Below are 21,647 nucleotides of genomic sequence, written 5' to 3'. Positions count from 1 at the left end.
AATCTGCTCTTATAATGTTAACCATTTTCTTGGGAAGCACATTACATTTAGCATCTGTGTCTACTTTCATCTCAACAGGAATCCCATTAATCTGCACGGTGACAAAAACTTCCTCTTTGTGTTCCACATGCACATCAGTCGCATGGATTTGCTTCAATCCGTAAATCACTTACATTGGATTCAACAGTCTCGCCAGTCCTCTGATTCCGTGTGTTGAACTTGTGTCTTTCCATCCTGACATTGGTTGGTGGGCTGCACATTTCTCTGAATTTTCTCTTGAGGCACTCAGGATCCTCCTTCGATTCTGCAGGAATGAGGACTCGTCCTCCATCGCCGGGCTCTCTCGCTTCTGGTGCGTAAACAAAAGACCGCTCCCGTTCTATGGCTTCGGGACCTGCTAAGTTGAGCAATATGTACACTGCAAAAATGGCTAGTCTATATTTAGGAAAGAAATACTACATTTGATACAAAAAGCACTGAAAACAAGTGAAATTATCTGTCCATGCAGCAAGTTTATTTTACTTAATAAGAAATCTTGAAATAAGATTTTTTAATCCAGAAATAAAAGAACACATTTGAGAATTGAAGAGGGTTAAAATAAGCTTTAAAAAGCTCAATTTAAGATAAAATTACTTGATATCAAGTCCCAAAAGTAAGTTAAATATGCTAAATTACAGTCTTTTTTTATGTTTTGAATTCTTACTTGCAGCAAATGAATGCACTGCAACGAGAAAAATAGTTCTAATACTATGAAAAACTACTCAATATTAGTGAAGTATGATTAATTTGTTTCTTGATTCAGGTTGGCTTATCTTAAAATAGAGCCAAATCGATATTAAATCCAGGCAAAAAAACCTTAAAACAGACCTTTTTCCTAGAATACTCCTTGGCTTCTACTGAAATCACAACCAGGGCAAGAGTGATATATGTCAACATTTATTTCTCTCATGAGAACAAAATCCTTTATTTAAACAATATAGGGCTGCTGCACAATCCCTAAAAGTCTAAATCAACCCTTTAAAAGGCCTAAACAGAGAAAAGAAGTTACATTTTTGGCCTTAAACTTTTGTGACAGTCACATAGTCTCACAATGTTGTAAATAATGGCATTACTGACTTAAAACTTTACATGCCTCAGGTAAAGTATCACTAAGAAAAAACAACAACAACTTTCATTTGTAAAGCATTATAAGTAAAGCCGTTTCTCAGGACATTGCTAGGCAAATTAGGAACAAAGTTGTACAAACGTACTACAAAACTAAACAAACTGCAAATGACCTGATAAAATCCTGCTTGGTATTCACCTATTTCTCAAAGAACGACTTCCACTCAGCTATTGCTTTCTTATATGCACTAGTGGCATCTTGATCATGGATGGCATCAGTGATTACCTCAGTTTGTATGACAGAGAGGACCGTTGCAACACATTTTGGGTATGTTAAGTGCAAGGTGTAGTAATATGCCATCAACACCAACATTCCTTCCCAGAAATCCTCCAAGGGGAGAGTGGTCACTGGTATGTTTCCTACAGCAACAATGCTGGTTGTTCCATCAAAAAGCAGCACTGGGGAGGAGAGAGGCCGCTTCTCCAGGTATAGCATTGCATCTTCACCCGGCTAGAAAAGCACAAAAAAAGGACAAATTCTTCAAGATTTTAAATGAAAGGGTTGCTGTGCATCCAAACAGCTTAAGACACAAAAAGCAATATCAACAGTTTAGAATGCTCCAACTGATTTACTGTTGGAATAGAAGAAATAAATATAAAATATCTGACTTACATGAATATGAAATTTTGGAAATGTACACAGCAAAATCTCCAGTGTTAAATTAACACTACAGAGTGTCTATATGGGTCCACACCTCTGAGTGTTAAATACAACACTGTTGAGTGTTAAATTAACACTTTGACAGTGTTATATGTTTAAAAGTAACCTAGTCAGTTTTGAAGATTAACAATGGCTAACACTGAGCAGTGCTGATTTTCTAACACTGGAATATTTCTAACATTTTGATTTATTTTCCTGTGTTAGAAAATCAGCACTGCTCAGTGTTAGTCATTGTTAATCTTCAAAACTGACTAGGTTACTTTTAAACATATAACACTGTCAAAAGTGTTAATTTAACACTGGAGATTTTGCTGTGTATTAATTCTGAGCATGAATTTTCTCTAGTTTGCAGCATTTTTATCATGTCTATTTGTGCTTTTTTTCCTCATTTGTTTTTTAAAACTATTTCTTTTAACTGTTTTACATATTCTAGTTTTTGAAGGCCTTTTTAAATATATCATTTTACTGCTTCTACTTGTATCCTAACTGCAATGTGCTTTTGCTCTGTGCTGCCTCTCTGGAGTAGGTTTTGAATAACAATTAAGAAATCCTGACTAAGGAGTAATTTAATCCCTGCTGAATTGAACTTCAACCCACTCTTATTAAGCAGGAAAAGCAAAATAATAATATTAATAATAACAATACAAGTAAATGGAGTACAAGTTACAGTGGCTGGTATTGCAGCTGTTCGCACCTTGAGGATATGAAGGAGAGCCTCACTGGCACTTCCCAGCCGCTTTGGTGGTGTAGTTTTTGAAGGAAAAAGAGATGGAAGTGCATTGAAGAGAGTGACAGTAAAATCCACTGTGAACGGAGAAAAGTATCTCAACAAAGTAGGGCTGAACGATTATGGAAAATAATCTAATTGCGATTTTTTGCCCCAATATTGCGATTGCGATGCGATATGCGATTATTTTTTAAGGTCTTTGTCTTCTGTATTATTAAACAAAGACAAGCAATACATCATATAGTATGGCCAATACTATATTACATTAATTTTAAACTGTTCTTTCCTGGAAGACAGACCTCTGTTATGATGACATGAGGTGATGCATGAATTGATGACTGACATTTTTATTTAACTTCTTCAATCACAACAGTATATTTGAACATACACAATAGTTTATTTTTAGCTTACAAACATCTGAGCATAAAGTGCTGACAAGGAACCCTGGTGTAAACATTAAAATGAAAGTCAGTACAATGTGCAGATTGCAGAAATATACATAAACAAAATCAGTGGCTTTACCACACTCAGTTTTTCGACATCTGTGAACTACTAGACAGTCATTCAATTAAAAAATAATATTAAATAAATAAAACTAATAAATAAAAAATACACACATCTTACTGATCTCTGCAGTCAGTAACATTACACATAAAGTGCAAACATAATAGCAATTGTATAAACACGCCTTTAAAATTTAAAGGCGTGAAATTGGACGGTCTAGTTCTGATTAGCGTCACCGCTGTCTCGGTGGAGTTTAATAAACTCGGCCGTCTGCTTCTTGCTATCTAAAATATAACCAGACACTGGTGTAAATTCTCGACTGTCTCATACTTCTGTTTAATAAGTTTTCTGTTTGACGTTTAGTCAGCTGTGTGAAAACCAAGGAGGAACCCACCCGGGGGATTAATAAAGTTTTATTTTATCTAATCTAATAACTTTAATCTCAGCCAAACCGATTTACTCACGAACAAACAAAACACTGAAAAAAGCCCAACAATAACATTTTTAGGTTGTCTAAGTGACTTATATATTACGTTTAACCCGAGCAGCGAAACTCCGCGGTGATCTGAAAATGATGTGCCGGGAGTTGTGCCGTTCTCGGCCGCATCAGTAACCCTCGAGCTCCCGGCTAGCTGTCGAGCTGGTGGGTAGCAGACGCCTCTGAAAACGTCGAAGCACTTTTGCAAATATGGGATATCTTGATAAACCGAGCAGATATTCGATGTTTACACAACTACTTTCTCGTCTGAAAATATTTTAAAAGTTTATTTTGTGACCCAGAAAGATTAGTATGAGTAATTTTAAAACTTAGTAGCGGCCGCCATTGTTGGAAACTGGAGTTTGGCTGGGCCGCGCTATGAATTCTTGGATATGGTAGTAATTTGGACAGCCTTCGGCGCGTCGCTGTGACGTAATCGGTCTACAAATGCGGCCTCAGGAGGATGCAGCCCATGAATTTGGACATGTCCAGAGTATAATCGCAGCCTTTGCGGTTAGAAAATTGCACTTGATCATGTCGCGATATTATCGCAAATGCGATATATCGTTCAGCCCTACAACAAAGCAATCCGAACATATCTGATGTATGATTTTAATGTATGCAAAGGCCACTTACCTCCACGTACATCCAAGGGGAGAGGAGGTTTCAGGACCTTCTTCCAAATGCCATAGAACTGCACCTTCGAACAAAACTCTGCCCATCGACCCTTCATTTGATCTATGTATTTGCAGTTGGAGCCACCAATGATGCGACGCAGTTCATCCATCGCCTATGACAAAGTTGTGCTCAGTTAGTCAAGAACTAACTAAACCTATCCAGAGAAAGCAAGGAATTTAACTGAAGGTAGTTGAACTTACATTTCGTATGTCTTTGAAGCACGGGTATGCTTCAAGTATTTTTCTAGGCCTGTCTTCTTCCCTTGTAACATCTGCGTCAATAAAAGCTCGTCTGGCCTCAAACTCCAGGTCCAAAATTTGAGCAACGTCACTTTGGTTGGGTTTTGCATTGGGTTTCCTGTACATGTTGCTCAAGGTTTTGTAATGTCTTGCCTGCATCTTCAGGCTGTCATGGTCTGCTAGGGAAAGCAAAGAGCAATTGTAAGACATGGTGTAACTAGACTTCACAAAATTCAGATTTTTCTAATCAGTCATTTCTAGTAAGGTTGCATGGTTGTTTTTAAGTATAATATTTATGAGAATTAATGTTTAGGTTAAATATGTTTGAGTAATGAACTGACCCTATATGTCCTGATCATTTCCCTTTGTGTCCTTTTCTTATAATGATCATGGATTTATGTTAATTGTTAGTTTGAACAGAATCAAATATTAAAACGAAAGTTTAAGATGCCCGTGAATAAAACTGTGGTGAAAATAAGGTAAAGGTTGTTTACTGTGTATATCGTTCACATCAGTGTGAACAGTGATTATGAGCTGATGGATAAAAATATTTTAGGTAATTTGATCTATGACAGAAACACTGTGATAAGGCATGATAGATGTGACCAGCATGAGGATTTACATGTGTAAATAATTAGCACTGAGTAACACCCATTACAACACAAAGTGGTAAAATACTTACTATGGCTAACTGGCAAACTGGAATGACGGATCTATCATATGTTGATTTTACACACCAACTCGAGTTAATGACAAACCACTATGATTTATGGAATAAACACTTAGAACGGGGTTCATTGCTTCAACCATATTTTGGAAAGAGCTGTAAGAGGAACAGTCAGACTGAGAGGTAGATAAGGGTGATGGTGGACTTACCAACAACATCATCTGGAGGTGCAGTTGAAGGACCTATATCAGACCTGGGTGCAGAGCATGAGGCTGACTTGAATAATAGTGGTAAAGCCAGCGTAGTATTGTTTGACGTAGTTGGTACAGTGGAGGGTAGCGGCAATTGGGATTCTTTCTCTGAGGAAAAAACAGAAGATGAACAGAATGGGTGGTCTCTTTGAAGTTTTAGATGTCCAAAAGTCATTAGTACAGCAGACCAAAGTACACACCTGCATTTGAGTTATCCTCGCTGAGGTCATCATTGCTCTCAAGAAGTATGGTACAGTCACTTGAACCACTTGCTTCACCACTTAGGTCACCTTCAGTCCCATTGTCTGTGTCATCTGAGCTGAAAAGAGTCTTCCTGGGCCTGTCTCGTTGTGGCATGGAGCCCTGCCTCTTCCTTGGAGACTTCATATTTTGGAGTCGTTTGTACAGTTTGGTGTAGATGGTCAGCTGTGGTAAAATAATATATTTTTGTACATCCTTTTATTATCTCACTCAATTTTAGATATTGTAGTGGGTAAAGAATGACTTACGTATGGCATGTGTGTGTCAGCATCACGTAACATGGGGTAATAGTCGACAATCTTCTGTGACATTGCTCTCATTTCGAGTTTGGAGGGGTATGTTACTTCTTTCCCCATGGGACTAGCACGGAGGATTGCAACCATGCTGGTGACTGTGTTCCTTACAAGTCTGCAACAGAGCTCCTTCGACATCCTACAGTCCTTTTCCTTTCCACTGTGGAGCAATGCAAAGTACTGACTGCGCACCATGTCCAACTCTGAATCTGTATACACCACATACTCTGGTGGGTCTGGCATTTTCATTTTTTTGTCAGCAGTGTAGGAAATGGGAGTGGAAGTTTGAGGCTGACATTGTGACACATCAAAGCCTAAGGGGTTACTCTCGCTTCGATGGAAAGTGTTGGCATCTTGGTCAGTACTCTTAAACTATAACAGTTGTGGGATATAAACAAAAATACACAATTAGGCAAGTTAATGCTAGACAATATGGACAGTAATCATCTTCTTAGTGGTATAATGTGTTTACCTTTTGGCTGATAAAATCCCAAATCTTCTTTCTATGGAAGAAATTTTCATGGCCCGGAAAAAGATCCTTTAGGTCATCCCGGGTAAAGCTCCTCAAAGTTTCCTCATCAATATTCGCAGCTGTAAAAGAGAAAAACAACTTCAAAAGTGATATTTATTTCTCTTTTCCTGGGCGTGGCTTATTACATGTCGAGGTCATTTTTTGTCAATAAATGTATTTTAGCAATAAGTAATATTAACAGGATAAAATGTCAAACTTAAAACAGTTTATCAAATATTTGGGAATGCAATAAAACTATTTTTGGGTGTCTTCAAGAATGATGTTCCAAGTCTATTTAGGCAAAGACAGCTCAAGGCTATAATGTGGATAAAGTTCAGAGTAGAGTACAATCCTAGCTCCAAGTTTCAGAAATGATGCTAACAGATGCTGAGGCTGCTTAGCTAACGTACCAAAATAACTGAAAAATAAGACTTACCCTGCAACACAGACAGTATGGCATCATCAAACTTGTCCATGCCGTGACAGCAGTTCTCTAGTTCGTTCCAAAGCCTCCACTCACAGTACCTGGAAATATCCTACAGCTTAAATAAGATCATTTAGCTAAAGTTAACACATTAGCTAGATTGCTAACTAGCAGCAGCCCTCACAAAACACGACTTTATCTTAATAACACCGTTGTACCATAGTATTTTTCAAATCAACTTAATGTTACCAACCTTAAATTACTGTTCGCTTTGTTTAGATAAATAATTTTGATCTTCGTAACGGTCCTGATGGTTAACAAAGCAGGGGAAAAGAGTTTGTCCCGCGTGAAAGTAACGTCACGACCGGAACTGAGAATGCGCATGCAGAAAATTATTTATATTTAAATTTTTTTAAGTAAAAAAAAAAGAAAATAAAAATATAAATTCAGTCTTAAACACTTATTGCCTAAAAATAAATATAACTGATGTAATTTAAACCTGAAAAATTGGATAATTAAGGATACATATATTTTTAAAATCGCCTACCTTTCCCATGGTCCCACACTCTCATCTGTGGCCTTCAGTGGAGAGCGGTAAAGTAAAGCTGCATTGCTACAGCGCGAAAACAGTTCACCATGGCGCTCTGGAGATGTATGATCTGTTTTATCTTTGTTTCTTTAACTCTGAAGGTGCTCCTTAGCCACATAAATGCAGCTCATGGTCGAAGGCAGGATTTTTGGGTTTACTGTGGAATAGATGGCTGTGAACAAGATTTCAGAGTTTTTAACTCATTCTTTCGCCACATTAAACGGACGCACCCTCTGTATTTGACGAATGGAAGCCCACCAAGAGGATGGAGGATCCCCCCAACATCCCACTCTTTAGGATCGGAAAATTTTGGTGTTTCAGTCTTTGCCAACTGTAGTACTGCAACAACAACCAGCACCGTGGAAATATCAACTGGTGGATCTTTGCCTGAAGTGCAGGAGCCTCAGGTTGTTGACAGCCCGATCACGGTAAGTGTTAAACTAAATAAAATGTAGTGTGGCTTCTGATGACAAATTTAGCTATGTCTAACTCCTCGTATGTGGTCCTATATTACTTTTAATCCTTTTCTCCATTTTTAATCAAGAGAAATTTAACGAGATCTCGCGATATTATACCGCTAGATATTGTTCTTCAATCTGTTACAAGCGATTTCCACTATGGTTGGATTTTAAATCACAATTTCATCCTGCAGGATGAAATAAAAAATAAATAAACAGAATAGCAGTTCAGTGTAGATAGTACAGGCTATGCTGCAGCCGGAGAAGGCACACACTCTGCGGCTGGCATGTCTCCTGGTGAAGTTTGCATCAAAGACACTCTCAGCGCGCTTAAATCGTTCAATGTGGCAGCAATTTGGGTATCTCGTAGGAATTATAAGTGGTGAATACGGTTTCAGGTAAGACACAGAGTATTTCGAAGCACTGTAAAAAAATCTGTTGGCCAGAAATACTGTCAAAACATGGCTAAGAATGATTTTCTTGAAAATTAAATAAATTAATAAATGCATACAATAAAATATATCCATATACTAATACTAACATAAATTCTAAGTGCAAATCTAAATTACGTGATTTAAAAATACATAAATAATTTAATAAATACAACAAACATGTAAAGAAACTAAAATCTAAGTGCGAACAAAAATTCATTATTTAAAAAAATAAAATCTTATTCTCATGAATCCAATCCCTAGCCTCATCAAAACAATGGACAACCCCTTTTTTTGTTTCTTTGTCTTTGATTTCTTTTCCATTTCTTTTTTCTTTATTCCAAAGAATGAATATTATATTATCTTATATTATATTGAATATTCACAACTGTAACACTAGTCACTGTCATGCACTTTGTTTTTTAGTGGACCAATCATTAGGTGTAACTGATTATACCTGTTATGTAAGAATTTCTATAATTGGCCAGGAGTTTGGAGTAACTTTGTTTTTCTGCTCTAAAGGAAGAAGCTGTTGCTACAACATCCTTTACCAGACATGATATTACCAGATCTGCTGCAGCTTTTGCTATCTGTGTTCAAGAACAGTGCCACTTATCACAGGTATGTTATAGTCTTAATGGATCAATACATTACATAAGGCAATCAATGTCTTACTTGTTCATAATGGAATTCAGAATTATTATTTTTTTATATAAATGCAGAATAAGTTACTTTTATTTCAAATGTTTTCACAGAGAACGGTCAAACATATCATCTCAGGAGTGCAACAGTATCAGGCTGTTCTTTTGGATACGCTCAAGGAAAGAATGAAGACAGTGTTTGAAGATAATGCCGAGGGAACCACTCAGCTTCAAGATGAGGCTTTGGCTACATTTGATAAATTCATGGATCCTTTCTCCACCATTGCATATGGACAGAGTAGAGCCATAGGGGAAATGTTCTGTCAAGTCAACGCAGAGGAAGTAGTAGTATCCCAGAAGATATGTTGGGTAAAGCAAGGTCTTTCAAGGGTCATGTCCATAAGGAACAAAAGTTTTTACTATGTACCATTAATTGAAAGTCTAAAGCAGTTAATGACTAATGAGAGAATCTTTACCATGTTGAACACTGCACCACAAAGAAGCAGAGAGGGATTCTTCTATGATTTTAGAGATGGGTCCCTCTTTACATCTCACCCCTTGTTTTCTCAGAGGCCAAATGCATTGCAATTAATACTGTACACAGATGAAATTGAAATATGTAACCCCTTAGGGTCCCATGCTTCTGCAAACAAATTGGTCATGTTTTATTATACTTTAGGAAATATTGATCCAAAATTTAGGTCAAAGTTAGCTGTAATACGACTTCTTGCTATTGCTAAAGCAAATGACATTTCTCAGTGGGGTATTGATGTTGTACTGAAAAGAATACTTCAAGATCTATCACTGCTTTACAATGGTGTAAGGATTGAAATGTCAAATGGTGAAATTGAATTGTTTGGTGCTGTTATAGCCATTTGCGGAGACACGCTAGCCCAGCATGAGATTGCTGGCTTTAAAGAAGGGATTGGTTTTGCTTATAGCAAATGTAGACACTGTGAATGCAACTTTGATGATATGCAAAGTGTTTTTGAGAAGAAGTTTGTTCAAAGAACTCTGGAGAAACACATGAGGCAGTGTTTTGAAATAGATAAAGCAAGCACAGATTTATTGAAAGCATCCCTCAAAACTACTTATGGAATTAATAGAAGAAGCAGACTAGTTGATGTTCCTGCATTTGACCTGATCAAACAAACTCCACAGGATATAATGCATGTTATTTTTGAAGGTGTTGCATCAATGGAAGTTAAATTTGTATTAAAACACCTAATGCTCTCAGGACAATTAGAATTAGACAAGTTTAATTCAGACATTCAAAATTTTCCTTACTCACCTCTTGAAATACGGGATAAACCATGTCCTATTAGCTTTGGCACTTTAGTGGCTAACGACAACAAATTGAAACAGTCTTGTGGACAGATGCTAATTCTTTTAAAAATATTACTTTTTCTTTTGTATGGTGTGGAGAGTGAGTATGTTGTATTTATTAGAAAGTTAATTATGATAGTTCAAATAGTTCTTGCTCCCATTATTTCTTTACAAACTGTATTGCAACTGAGAAGTATGATTGAAGAACACCTGTATCAGTTCAAGCAACTTTTTCCCGAAGCCAATATAATACCTAAGCAACATTATATGTTGCATCTTCCCAGTCAAATCTTATCCCTTGGACCTTTAATAAGGAGTATGTGCATGCGCTTTGAGGCAAAGCACTCCTATTTTAAACAGTGGGCTTCTAAGTTAAATTTTAAAAATGTTTGTAAATCCCTAGCAAACCACAATCAATTTCTTGAGTGTTGTCAAAATGAAATAGGAACTGAACATCCTATTTTTGCAAAAGAAAAGGAATTCGGGCCAGTATCAGCTGTTAAAAATAATGAATATGTTAGGAAAAAAATTAAAGAATTTTTTGGAATAGATGTCATGCAGTCTGTTGTCTCAGTGAAATGGTATGTTCTAAATGGCAATAAATACATTGCTGGGAAGTCCATGATTATTGCAGATGTGGATGGCACTTTCCCTGTGTTTGGACTGATAAAGGATATCTTTTTGATTGACTCATCTTTTATTGCTTTTGAGTACCAACGCTATGAAACTTTGAATTTAAATGAAGACTTATTGGCATATGAAGTAACTGTGCCCATTGTTGCTCAAGCTACAGAATTAGCCCATGAGCTCATTGATTATACTTCATACTTTTCTATTAGTTTTAGGGACAGTGTGTTTGTGCCAATCAAATACAGTCTTTCTGATATTATTTCCCATAGAAATCACCCTTAAGATTAGGGTTGCACCAAGTATTGGCTTAGTGTAGTTTGTGATGATATCAGTTGACAGTCATTAAATGTTCGCTAAACCAATGTCAATGTTGTACCACATAATGCTGGCATGCTGGGACAAACAGCTGTCTTTGAAATGTGATTTGTATCATAAATTGTGGTTAATTTTTTTCCCTTATATGTACAACTTTGAAGTCAGACATGATTTTGAATAAATCATATTTTCAACAGGTGCCTTTTGTGAATTTCCTAAATCAAGCAAATTGAGTTTGTCACTCTATCTTGAAACAAGTGATATTTTGAGAGACATCTGGTGAGAGACCTAATGTAGGCTATTTTAAGAGCTATTCTTCCCATTTCTGGATTTCTGTACTAATATAGACACAATTATATGGTTATTCTCAATTTAAGTTTATTATCTAAAATCTAGACTTAGAAACAAGTAAATCTTTTTTTAAAACAAGGCAAATAATCTGGCCTGTCTAAAAATAGGATTTTAAATCATGGCAAGCACCAGATAATTTGCAGTGTAGGCTTGTGTGCACGCTGGCTTGTCAGAGTGTGCCACCGCTATAAAAATGTCATACTCTTGCTCAAAAATGCGCTGATTTTCAGCAACATTACCATTGAAAACAAGCGGGTCAGGCCTCCTGAATCCTTCCGCCATGTCGGCTGCAGTCCGGATACAAAAAAATGCACCCAGAAAACAGACTTGAGACAGAAAAAAAAATTAAAAACATCGTCAACTACGAAGTACGTGTTCCGTCGTTTCTGACACCATGTTGTATGTTCACCAGTATGATAATGATGAAGCAGTAAACTCAGTTAACGTGGTTTTATTAACCAGCAGAGAATTTACATGCTTGGATTCAATAACGGATTGCCGCCTATACCACTCAAAATATACACAGACCTACACGGAGGTACGGCAAGCGGATTAGGACAAAATACCAAACTAACAGCTGGTTATCTACATGTATTACTCCACAGTTCCAATCCAATCTGACAGGGGTCCAAAAGCCACTGATTTGCAGTGAAGTGTCACCATCAGATGAGCATCACTGTATTCCCATAGATAAAGCACATTCCCTTTTAGTGCATCAATCTTGTTCCTAAAAAATTGGGCATTAGCTAGGATCTTAGACTGCAGAGGAGCATGAATCTTCCTCAAAATTTTCCTTACACACTGATGCACGCTGTCTTTCTTTCCGCATTTTCTCAAGCCCAGGGGCTTTTCAAAGTTAGTCTTTAACTGGGCAAATAAATCCTCCAAGAGTAATATCCATCCAAGTATTATGTCAGGGTCGGACGGTGCCCTGACTGGTCGACCTGCCTGTGTGTGTTCTCCTCTCTCTCACTCTGTTTTTTCTCCGGCTCCGCTGCAATTGTTACGCGGTCGTGTAGCAACGAGAGACTTCCGACCCGGAAGCGCTGCCGCTCTCAGCTGCCTCACCTGTGACCGATTCCTCGCCAGCTGCTGTCAATTATCCACCATCGTTGGCAGGACTATTTAATGGTGTGGCTGAGTGGAAAACAGCGCTGGAGTATTGCACCAAGCTGGGTAGTGACTCTAGCGCAGAGAGTGGTAAAAACAGTGTAGATAGCGGAGGGAGGCTAATTGTGTTTGTTTTTGCCTGTTCCCAGGAGCGAACGAGATGGAGAGATGGAAGGAGCGACTTTGCTGATTTTTGGGAGTTTTATGGACACCAATGCACTAGCACGTATCACAAGGGGAGAACGGGAGAGGATCATGGAAAGGACTTGCACCGTGGATAACTGTGGACTGGTTTTTCTTCACTGTAAATAAAGACACTGTTAAACTTTTATGAGAGGTCCACGTCTGGGTTCGCTAACTCACCATCTTTAACACATTAGAAGAATCGTACGTAAGAAAAACAGGATCACCGTAATCCACGTAGTTCCTCGCGCATGTAAGTAATTGAGAGTGAATGACTCCAAGTGAGCATTGCCACCAACAATAAAAAAAAGGTGTAAAAGATCTCCATCTCAGCAAAAACCAAATAAGAAATGAATCAAGGAAACCATTCACTTAAAAGTTAACATGGTTAAGAACAGAGTTAAAAACAAAAGAAAAAAAAAGCAAAACACCAATAAACGCCTGCTGCAGGTCGCCACCATGTCCCCACATGAAGGCTAAGCGAAGAGGGTGGGGGACAGTAACAACTGGATCCGGACTGGAATGAAACGGATGCCAGGCACAGGTGTTTAACACAAAATAAATCTTTATTATAATCAATTAACCCAATAATAATATAAACAGTAACAACAGAAAGAGGCAGCAACGCTGGAATCCTTCCTGTGGGGGAGAAAAACTCCTTTTGGTTTTACCTGCTGATGTCAGACATGACATCATCAGTAAACAAAATCAGGAAATGCTGGGTGGCCTATGCCACAAATGACCTACATAAAAACCTCAGTGAGGACTGTGGCTGTATCCCAATTCAGGGTCTGATTCCTTCAGAGGACCCAGCCTTTGCGGTCTACGTAATGTTGGCATTACTAAATCTGTCTGAATGCTTACATATATTTGTAAAAAGAAAATGTGCGAGCTGTGATAATTGTTTCTGATAAAATGAAGAGTAGACAGATATCTTAAATATCCCTTCAATGGGTGTGAAAATCATAGCTGCTTTAAGTCATACAGAATAGATATCAGAGCTTTACACAGCCTGACTTCTGCTAAATGGGTCAAACTGGGCAGAAAGTCTACAAACACATAACATCCTTATAGAATATGATGTAACACTATAGATCAACTTACCTCGGAATATATAAAACATATAAACAATTACAGCAATATGATGCAACAAACACAGCAGTGCTACTGATCCAAAATATTCAAAGCTTCATAGAACTGAAACAAACATTTATTTTTAGCTCCATTCTGCTGCTGATACATACTTTAGGTTTCTGAATGTTAAACTTGTTTCTGAAAGGCCTTTAAATTGGGCCTTGAAGGATACAGACCCTGAATTGGGATACAGCTTGTAACATCATACCAGCAGTTCTGAATACTTCCTGGAGTGATTTTAACAGTCCAGCAAAGTAAGCACAGCTGGAGCAGATCACACTAACGATGAAACATTTCCATTAACATTGATAAATCATAAAATTCTTGTTGCCTTAGGTAGTGGTGTGTTAGTGCCAGCCTCATATATATGTGAACAACCACTTCTTACCTCATATATAAACAATGGCCCTGTTATGATGTCACAGGTGAGGCCGGAGACAGATATCTGCTCAGAGTGAACAGAGCCAGGTCAATAAAGAGAAACTGGCAGTAAATGTGAGGACTGTCTTCCCACACACCAGGTCTCCCAGTTTGTACTCACTGGCTGGTGTGAAGATCCTCAGCTGTTTGTGGCGTCGCTGGCGTGGTGGCTAATGTTGACCATTTCCTTTCAAAAAGGACAAAGTCTGAACAGCTCTCCTTCGGCTCATCCCCTCACACCCACTCTCTTTCTCACATACACATAAACAGATGGGAGTGCGTGACATACAGAAGTCCACATTAATTATTGACATGCTTTTATGGCGCCATTGGCTCAATAATGTAAAGTTGGGTCCATATTTATTTTGACACTGTGAGGTTTCGTTTTTTTTACTTGCTTACTGAAACACATTTCAATTATAGTTATATAATGAACATAGACATCGAGACTCACAGCTGCATTTGAGGGTATCCACATTTAAACTGGATGAAGGGTTTAGGAGTTTCTGCTCCTGAACATGTCCCACCCTGTTTTTACAAGGGTCAATCTTATCTCTACGTCATCCTCGTCTGCAGTGTTGGGAAACATCCTCTGAGTGAAAAAGTATGTCAAGATGAAATGTTTTCTGAGATTTTTAGAAGTTTAGATTTAAATCAGTTTACATCTGTCACGGCCAGGCGGATCAGCTGCACGCTGATCGCCCTCGGCCCACGCCCTCGGGAGATGAGACACCTGGGTCTCATTAAGGGGAGCAGCATTTAAGCTAGGAGGTGACTGCTGTTTGTCGCTGGATCGTTGTCTACCACGCGTTAGTGAAGTCAAGCTACAGCAAGTTTAGTGAAGAGTGTTTTCCCTCTGTGCGTCGTCCTTAACCCTGTCTCCCTGTCTACAGAACCTCTTGGATTTTTCCCCGTGTGTTTCCCGTGTGGCAGTGTCGGAGTGTGAGCCTGTGATCGTGTGAGTGGATATTCTGAAGAACGTATGCTTTCCCTTGGACTTCCCTGGAGACCCCTTCTTCCCCCACTCAGCTGTATATAACACCCCCCCCCCCCCCCCCCCCCCCCCCGCACATTCTTGTATATACACCTGGTGACTTGTAAATAAACTCTTCTTGTAAGCATCAGTACCGGAGTCCTGCGCTTGAGTCCTCCTCCCAACCGTAACAATAACGTTCCAGCCATCATGGACTCAGCGGACTCAAACCCCACCCAGCAACCCGTCCTCACCCCGGAGGCAATTCTGGAACGCCACGAACACATGCTTCGGCACATAAATCAACAACTGGCCGCACTCACTCAAGCCCTTGCTCAACGTCTACCGCCGGTAAGCCCACCCTCACCCCCTCCGTCTGTTTCTCCTCAGCTATCGGCTCCCAGTCCCTCTGCAGCCGCTCCGCCTGTTTCCCCCACGCCGGCCCCCACGGAACCACCCGAGCGATCGTTACTAGCGCCGGAGCCTTTCTCGGGTGAGTTCGATAAATGTGGTGGATTTTTGACTCAGATCACACTACAATTCCGTCAGTTACGAAGAACATATGAGACAGATGGGGCCAAAATCGCCTTTATGGTTCAACTGTTACGTGGGCAGGCATTAAAATGGGCGCAAGCTGTTTTAAGAACAGCCCCGGACATTTCTTATGAGGACTTCCTCACCAAATTTAAAAGTGTTTTTGAAAGAGGCACCGGAGCGGAGGCGGCTGCCCACAGACTGTTAAATTTAAAGCAGGGGAGGCGGAGTATGGCGGATTTTTCGGTCGAATTCTGGACCTTGGCCGAAGAGACTGGCTGGGGGCAGTCGGCATTGATAAGTACTCTCTTGAATAATGTTTGTGATGAGTTAAAGAGAGAACTGATGATAAGAGATGTTCCTAAGACCTTGTCTGATGTGATTACACTATGTGTGAAGTTGGATGAGCACCTACGGGCGCGTCGGGGAACCGGAAACTACATTTCCCAGAGGCCCCCGGGGCGCATGGAGACGTCAGGTGGGGGCGCGCCTAGCAGCAGTCACTCGTTGGACAGCACGAAAGAAAGTGAACAGCCCATGCAACTGGGCCGCTCCAGACTGTCGCCCAAGGAGCGGTATCTTCGCTGGAGAGCTGGTGAGTGCTATTATTGTGGCCGCAAGGGCCATATTGCCATGGATTGCCAGGCGCGGCCAAAAGACAGCGCCCGCCGGTAGTGAGGGGTGTACGGGTGGGCGAGGTCACATGTTCTCAGTCTCCTCCTCGTCTCATGATTGCGGCTAAGCTAATGGTTCGTCTCAAGACTCATTCTCTCGACGCTCTGATCGATTCCGGGGCAGAACAGAATTTTATTGATGCCTCGCTTGCGCTAAAATTAGGTTTTAGCACGGAGCCTCTGTCTCATTCGCTCCAAGTCACAGCCCTTAGTGGCCAGCGTCTTCCTGACATTACTCATGTCACGGAACCGATTTCCCTGTCTCTTTCTGGCAATCATGTTGAAACCATACAGTTGTATGTCTTTAAAGCCCCACTCACACCACTAGTCCTGGGTTTTCCCTGGCTATATCAACATAACCCAGTGATTGATTGGAGGAAGGAACGTATTTCGGGGTGGGGGGAGGAGTGTCACATGTCCTGTTTAAAAGCCGCCACCCCCGCCATGAGCCTACCACCCAATAGAACTACTTCAGAACCGCCTGATCTGTCCTCCATACCATCTGTTTATCATGACCTGGCGCAAGTGTTTTGTAAAGATAAGGCACGCTCCCTTCCCCCTCACCGGCCTTACGATTGTGGGATTGACCTCCTCCCAGGCGCACCACTCCCGACCAGTAGGTTGTATAGCCTGTCTCGACCGGAGCAGGAAAGCATGGAAAACTACATCAATGAGTCACTTGCCGCTGGTCTCATTCGCCCCTCGTCCTCGCCTGTTGCCGCTGGTTTCTTTTTTGTCACCAAGAAAGACAAAAGTTTACGGCCCTGTATTGACTATCGCGGCCTCAACTCCATCACAGTTTAAAACAAGTATCCCCTCCCTCTGCTGAGTTCCGCGTTCGAGCTTCTCCAGGGTGCCACCATCTTCACAAAGTTGGACTTGCGCAACGCCTACCGTCTGGTGAGGATTAGGGAGGGAGAAGAGTGGAAGACGGCTTTCAACACTCACCTGGGTCATTTCGAATATCTTGTGATGCCTTTCGGTCTCTCCAATGCTCCGGCTGTGTTTCAGGCTCTCGTGAATGACGTGCTCCGGGATTTCATCGACCGTTTCGTTTTCGTTTACTTGGATGACATCCTCATCTTCTCCCAATCTGTCGCCGACCACCAACGCCATGTCAGGCAAGTCCTTCAGCGTCTCCTCGAAAACCGTCTCTTTGTTAAAGGGGAGAAGTGTGAGTTTCATGTCTCAACTATTGCCTTCCTGGGCCACGTCATAGATCGGGGTAACCTCAAGACTGATCCCGCGAAAGTTCAAGCCGTTGTGGCCTGGCCGACCCCTTCCAACCGTAGACAGCTTCAAAGCTTTCTGGGGTTCGCGAACTTTTATCGGCGCTTTGTTCGCAACTACAGTACACTTGCCCTGCCTCTGACCCATCTTACTTCCCCCAAGGTTCCCTTCTGCTGGGATGAGCTGGCTCAACGAGCATTCACCCGTCTGAAGGACCGCTTTGCCTCGGCGCCCATCCTCGTCCAACCCGATCTCGACCGGCAGTTCGTTGTGGAGGTGGACGCCTTGGACGCTGGAGTGGGGGCGGTGCTTTCCCAGCGGCACGGAGGTAAGCTGCATCCCTGTGCCTACTTTTCACGCCGTCTCACCTCCGCAGAGAGCAACTATGACGTGGGAGATCGAGAGCTACTGGCCATCAAGCTAGCCCTGGAGGAGTGGCGCCATTGGCTGGAGGGTGCTGCCCAGCCATTTGTGGTCTGGACCGATCACAAGAACCTGGAGTACATTCGATCGGCAAAACGCCTCAACGCCAGGCAAGCCAGGTGGGCCTTATTTTTTACTAGATTCCAGTTCACGATCACTTACAGACCCAGTTCCCGCAATGTCAAGCCAGACGCCCTCTCACGCCAATTCGCCGCCTCCGAAGACGCGACCCGGGACTCTCCCATTCACTTGTGTAATCGGGGTCCTGACCTGGGAGATCGAGCCGGCTATTCGAGAGGCTCAGCGGACTGAACCGGACCCCGGAACGGGACCTCCAGGGTTGCTCTTCGTCCCCTCCTCAGTAAGGTCACGAGTGTTACATTGGGCTCATACTGCCAGATTCACCTGCCACCCAGGGGTCCACCGCACTGTTACTTTCCTCCAACGTTTCGCCTGGTGGCCTTCCCTTGCCAAGGACGTCCGCGAATATGTTTCCGCATGCTCGACCTGCGCTCAAAACAAGAGCGTCCATCAACCACCCTCTGGCCTCCGTCACACATCGCTGTCGACTTCATCACAGGTCTGCCCGCCTCGTCAGGTAACTCTGTTATTCTCACCATTGTGGACCGCTTCTCCAAAGCTGCTCATTTTGTCACCCTCCCTAAGCTCCCCACTGCTCTAGAAACCGCCTGGCTACTAACTGACCACGTGTTTCGCCTCCATGGAATCCCCGCGGACATTGTGTCGGACAGAGGACCGCAGTTCACGTCGCGTGTCTGGAAGGAGTTCTGCAATGCCCTCGGAGCTCAGGTCAGTCTCTCCTCTGGTTTCCACCCGCAGACAAATGGCCAAACGGAGCGTGCCAACCAGGAGCTCGAAGCGGCTCTCCGGTGCCTGGTCTCCTCTAACCAGTCGACTTGGAGCGAGCAACTGTCATGGATTTAGTATGCTCATAACAGCCTTACCTCCTCTGCCACCGGTGTGTCCCCTTTCGAGGCGTCCTTGGGCTATCAACCGCCGCTCTTCCCGGCCGTCGAGGGTGAGCACTTTGTTCCCTCTGTCCAGCAGCATCTTCGGAGGTGTCGGCGCACCTGGAGAGCGACTCGGGCCTCCCTTCTCCGCACGGCGGAATGCAATAAGCGCCTGGCAGATCGCCACCGGACCCCTGCTCCCACCTACACACCTGGACAGAGGGTTTGGCTGTCTACCAGATTTGTTCCGCTCAGGTCTGAATCCAAGAAGCTGTCTCCCACTTTCATTGGTCCCTTTGAGGTCGACTCTGTGGTTAACCCCGTCTCTGTCCGTCTTAAAACACTTAAACCCCCGGGGAGCAGCCATTTGGCTTTTCTACCTTTAAAACCCGGAGAGCAGCCAAATGGCTTTTAGCTAGGCTTTAGCTTCAGCCAAGTGGAAGCTAAATTGGCTAGTCATTCATATGTATATTAGGTTGTTACCAGGGAATTCTGGAGGGAGGGGAGTGGGGGTGTGTGATTGAGGGGGTGGGGGAGCTGCTAAAAGCTGTGAACTTCCTTTTGTGTTTCATCTTGAAGCATTCTCAATCATCCAGGGAAATAAATCTCCAAAAGTCACCAACTTGGAGTGTTTCAGTTTGCCATCTTAGGGAGAAATCAACACACATGGGTGTATGTCCTTTGTTGCTGAGATTTATTGATAAAAACAGTACAAAAAACCAACCATTTGTACACATATTTACAAATAATAATAAAAAGTGAGTGAGTACATTTCAACATTTTCAGCAATCACTCACAATCCTGGCACTGCCATGGTATCTGTAGTCTGCATTTACCACATGTGTATCTGTTGCAATGAACACATCGCACAGTGGCATGATTGTTCTTGCATTTGTGTTTGACCTGACACATGGCTCTTTTTCCAGGGCTAGGAGTGGAGGGTTGTGTCCAAAGCAACTGTTCTTTTCTTGCCTTCTTTGCAGCTACATGAGAGTGAGCCAACTCTCTTGCAAGCTCCACCAGGAAGTCCACCCGTCTTTCCTTCATCCCGATGCATGCTTGATACAGCACATGTGCATTCAGTGCTGCCATGTCAATCATGTTATAAAACACGGCAACTGGCCAGCGCCGTGTTCCTCTGCGGACAGTGTACTCCCGAACCATCTGGTCCATCACATCCACGCCACACTTTGTTTTGTTGTAAAGGGTGACAGTGTTTGGCTTCCTTTTGGTAGTGTTATCAGTCTGAACCACGCCGTGCATGCTGCTAAGAATATAGACTGTCTTCTTCCGTTTGGCCGCATACGCCGTCAGCGTGGCAGCAGAGGTTGAAAACACCTAAGAAATAAGATAAATTGTTATTTCCATAGCCCTTTTGCACACAATGAAACACATAAACATAGAACCACAAAAGACCTGCAACATACCTGAGATATGCAACATACCTAGGAACCACAGAATAATGTATGAACTAAAAACATAAAACTAAGAAAGTTGGATCAAAATGACCCAGGACCATGACATGGAATATATAAATGATTGGGGAGATAATCTCTCACTCAGAGAACCAAGGTTACAGAGAAACCATATATTCACTACACGTGTTCACAGCTGAAAATCTCACAGTGGTTGGAAAGCATGAAGGAAAATGGTGGAGCAACTTTATTTGTAAAGACTTGCTTTTTTTGCCTGATTGTTGAGTATGGGACTGTCAGCAGGGTGAAAAGATTGATTTTCTCCTCAGATGTTGAATTAAAGCACACATGAAGGGATTATGAATGCAGGTTCATGTTGGATAATCATGTGAAGTTTACAGGATTCAGACTGGAAATGTAAATTCTCTGTAAGGCTCTAAAAGAGCGCTTTGCTACTTTAAATCACTTCCCCTTATTTATTTGTACTGACAGTGAACAGTCTTAGTCCACACACACACTTTCAGTTCTTCTTCTACTGTAAATGAAGGAAAAACGAGCTGATTAAACAAGCTCAGTCATTACAAACTTCCTGCTGATGTTTCCATGTGAAGCAGTCGGAGATATTCCTCTGGCTGGACGACACGCTCTGCTTTGATACAAAATAAAGCTCAGATGATTTTCTCTACACTAGTTTATCTCATGACTTTGAATCCCCCTGAAGATACTGACAGTGAAGCACGTACATAATATTCCAGCCTTTCAACTCTGATCTTATTTAGTTCTATTAATACACTGAAATCTCATTTGTGTCATGAAGAAAGTGTTTAATCAAACAGAATTCAAAGATCAGAAACATTTCATATATGGAGTTAAACATGAATCATTGTTTCACCAATATATTTATTGTTGTCATAAACAGACAAGAAGAGAACAACAAACTGCTCCTGCCATTCAACACATGTCAGTCCATATCCCAGCAAA

General features: G+C 41.6%; 2 protein-coding genes across 3 annotated transcripts; one reads left to right on the top strand and one right to left on the bottom strand.

Moving 5' to 3' along the window:
- Window positions 1-923: 923 nt before the first annotated feature.
- LOC146712818 (uncharacterized) lies at window positions 924-7,242 on the bottom strand. Of its 2 annotated transcripts, XM_085444618.1 has the most exons (10): window positions 7,112-7,242; window positions 6,871-6,959; window positions 6,396-6,514; window positions 5,879-6,295; window positions 5,570-5,795; window positions 5,328-5,477; window positions 4,413-4,630; window positions 4,171-4,324; window positions 2,520-2,629; window positions 924-1,615 (listed from the first exon to the last, which is right to left on the bottom strand). In XM_085444618.1, exons 1-10 carry the CDS (start codon window positions 7,240-7,242, stop codon window positions 1,304-1,306), a joined length of 1,926 nt encoding a protein of 641 aa, XP_085300744.1. In that variant the 3' UTR covers window positions 924-1,303. The 2 variants fall into 2 exon arrangements, with proteins under 2 accessions (XP_085300744.1, XP_085300735.1); XM_085444609.1 differs by lacking the exons at window positions 924-1,615; window positions 2,520-2,629 and having other exon boundaries at window positions 3,803-4,324; window positions 4,413-4,627.
- Window positions 7,243-7,491: 249 nt separating this feature from the next.
- Window positions 7,492-11,447, top strand: LOC146712817 (uncharacterized). The gene is made up of 3 exons (XM_085444601.1): window positions 7,492-7,875; window positions 8,859-8,957; window positions 9,092-11,447. Exons 1-3 carry the CDS (start codon window positions 7,495-7,497, stop codon window positions 11,213-11,215), a joined length of 2,604 nt encoding a protein of 867 aa, XP_085300727.1. The 5' UTR covers window positions 7,492-7,494; the 3' UTR covers window positions 11,216-11,447.
- The last annotated feature ends 10,200 nt before the right edge of the window (window positions 11,448-21,647 follow it).

Source organism: Copadichromis virginalis, linkage group LG3 (assembly GCF_057382275.1).
Source record: "Copadichromis virginalis isolate Kocher_CV1m ecotype Utaka linkage group LG3, C_Virginalis_male_GT1.1, whole genome shotgun sequence".
NCBI classification, from domain to species: domain Eukaryota; kingdom Metazoa; phylum Chordata; class Actinopteri; order Cichliformes; family Cichlidae; genus Copadichromis; species Copadichromis virginalis.
The sequence above is the reverse complement of the archived record's forward strand: the minus strand, read 5'-3'. Positions and strand labels throughout refer to the sequence as shown.

Coding starts and splice junctions, on each gene's coding strand:
- LOC146712818 (XM_085444618.1), bottom strand. CDS start 7,242: ATGCGCATTCTCAGTTCCGGTCGTGACGTTACTTTCACGCGGGACAAA. Junction 6,296..6,395: donor GGGATTTTATCAGCCAAAAG/GTAAACACATTA, acceptor CAACTGTTATAG/TTTAAGAGTACTGACCAAGA. Junction 5,796..5,878: donor CTGACACACACATGCCATAC/GTAAGTCATTCT, acceptor ATTTTACCACAG/CTGACCATCTACACCAAACT.
- LOC146712817 (XM_085444601.1), top strand. CDS start 7,495: ATGGCGCTCTGGAGATGTATGATCTGTTTTATCTTTGTTTCTTTAACT. Junction 7,876..8,858: donor TTGTTGACAGCCCGATCACG/GTAAGTGTTAAA, acceptor TCTGCTCTAAAG/GAAGAAGCTGTTGCTACAAC. Junction 8,958..9,091: donor AACAGTGCCACTTATCACAG/GTATGTTATAGT, acceptor ATGTTTTCACAG/AGAACGGTCAAACATATCAT.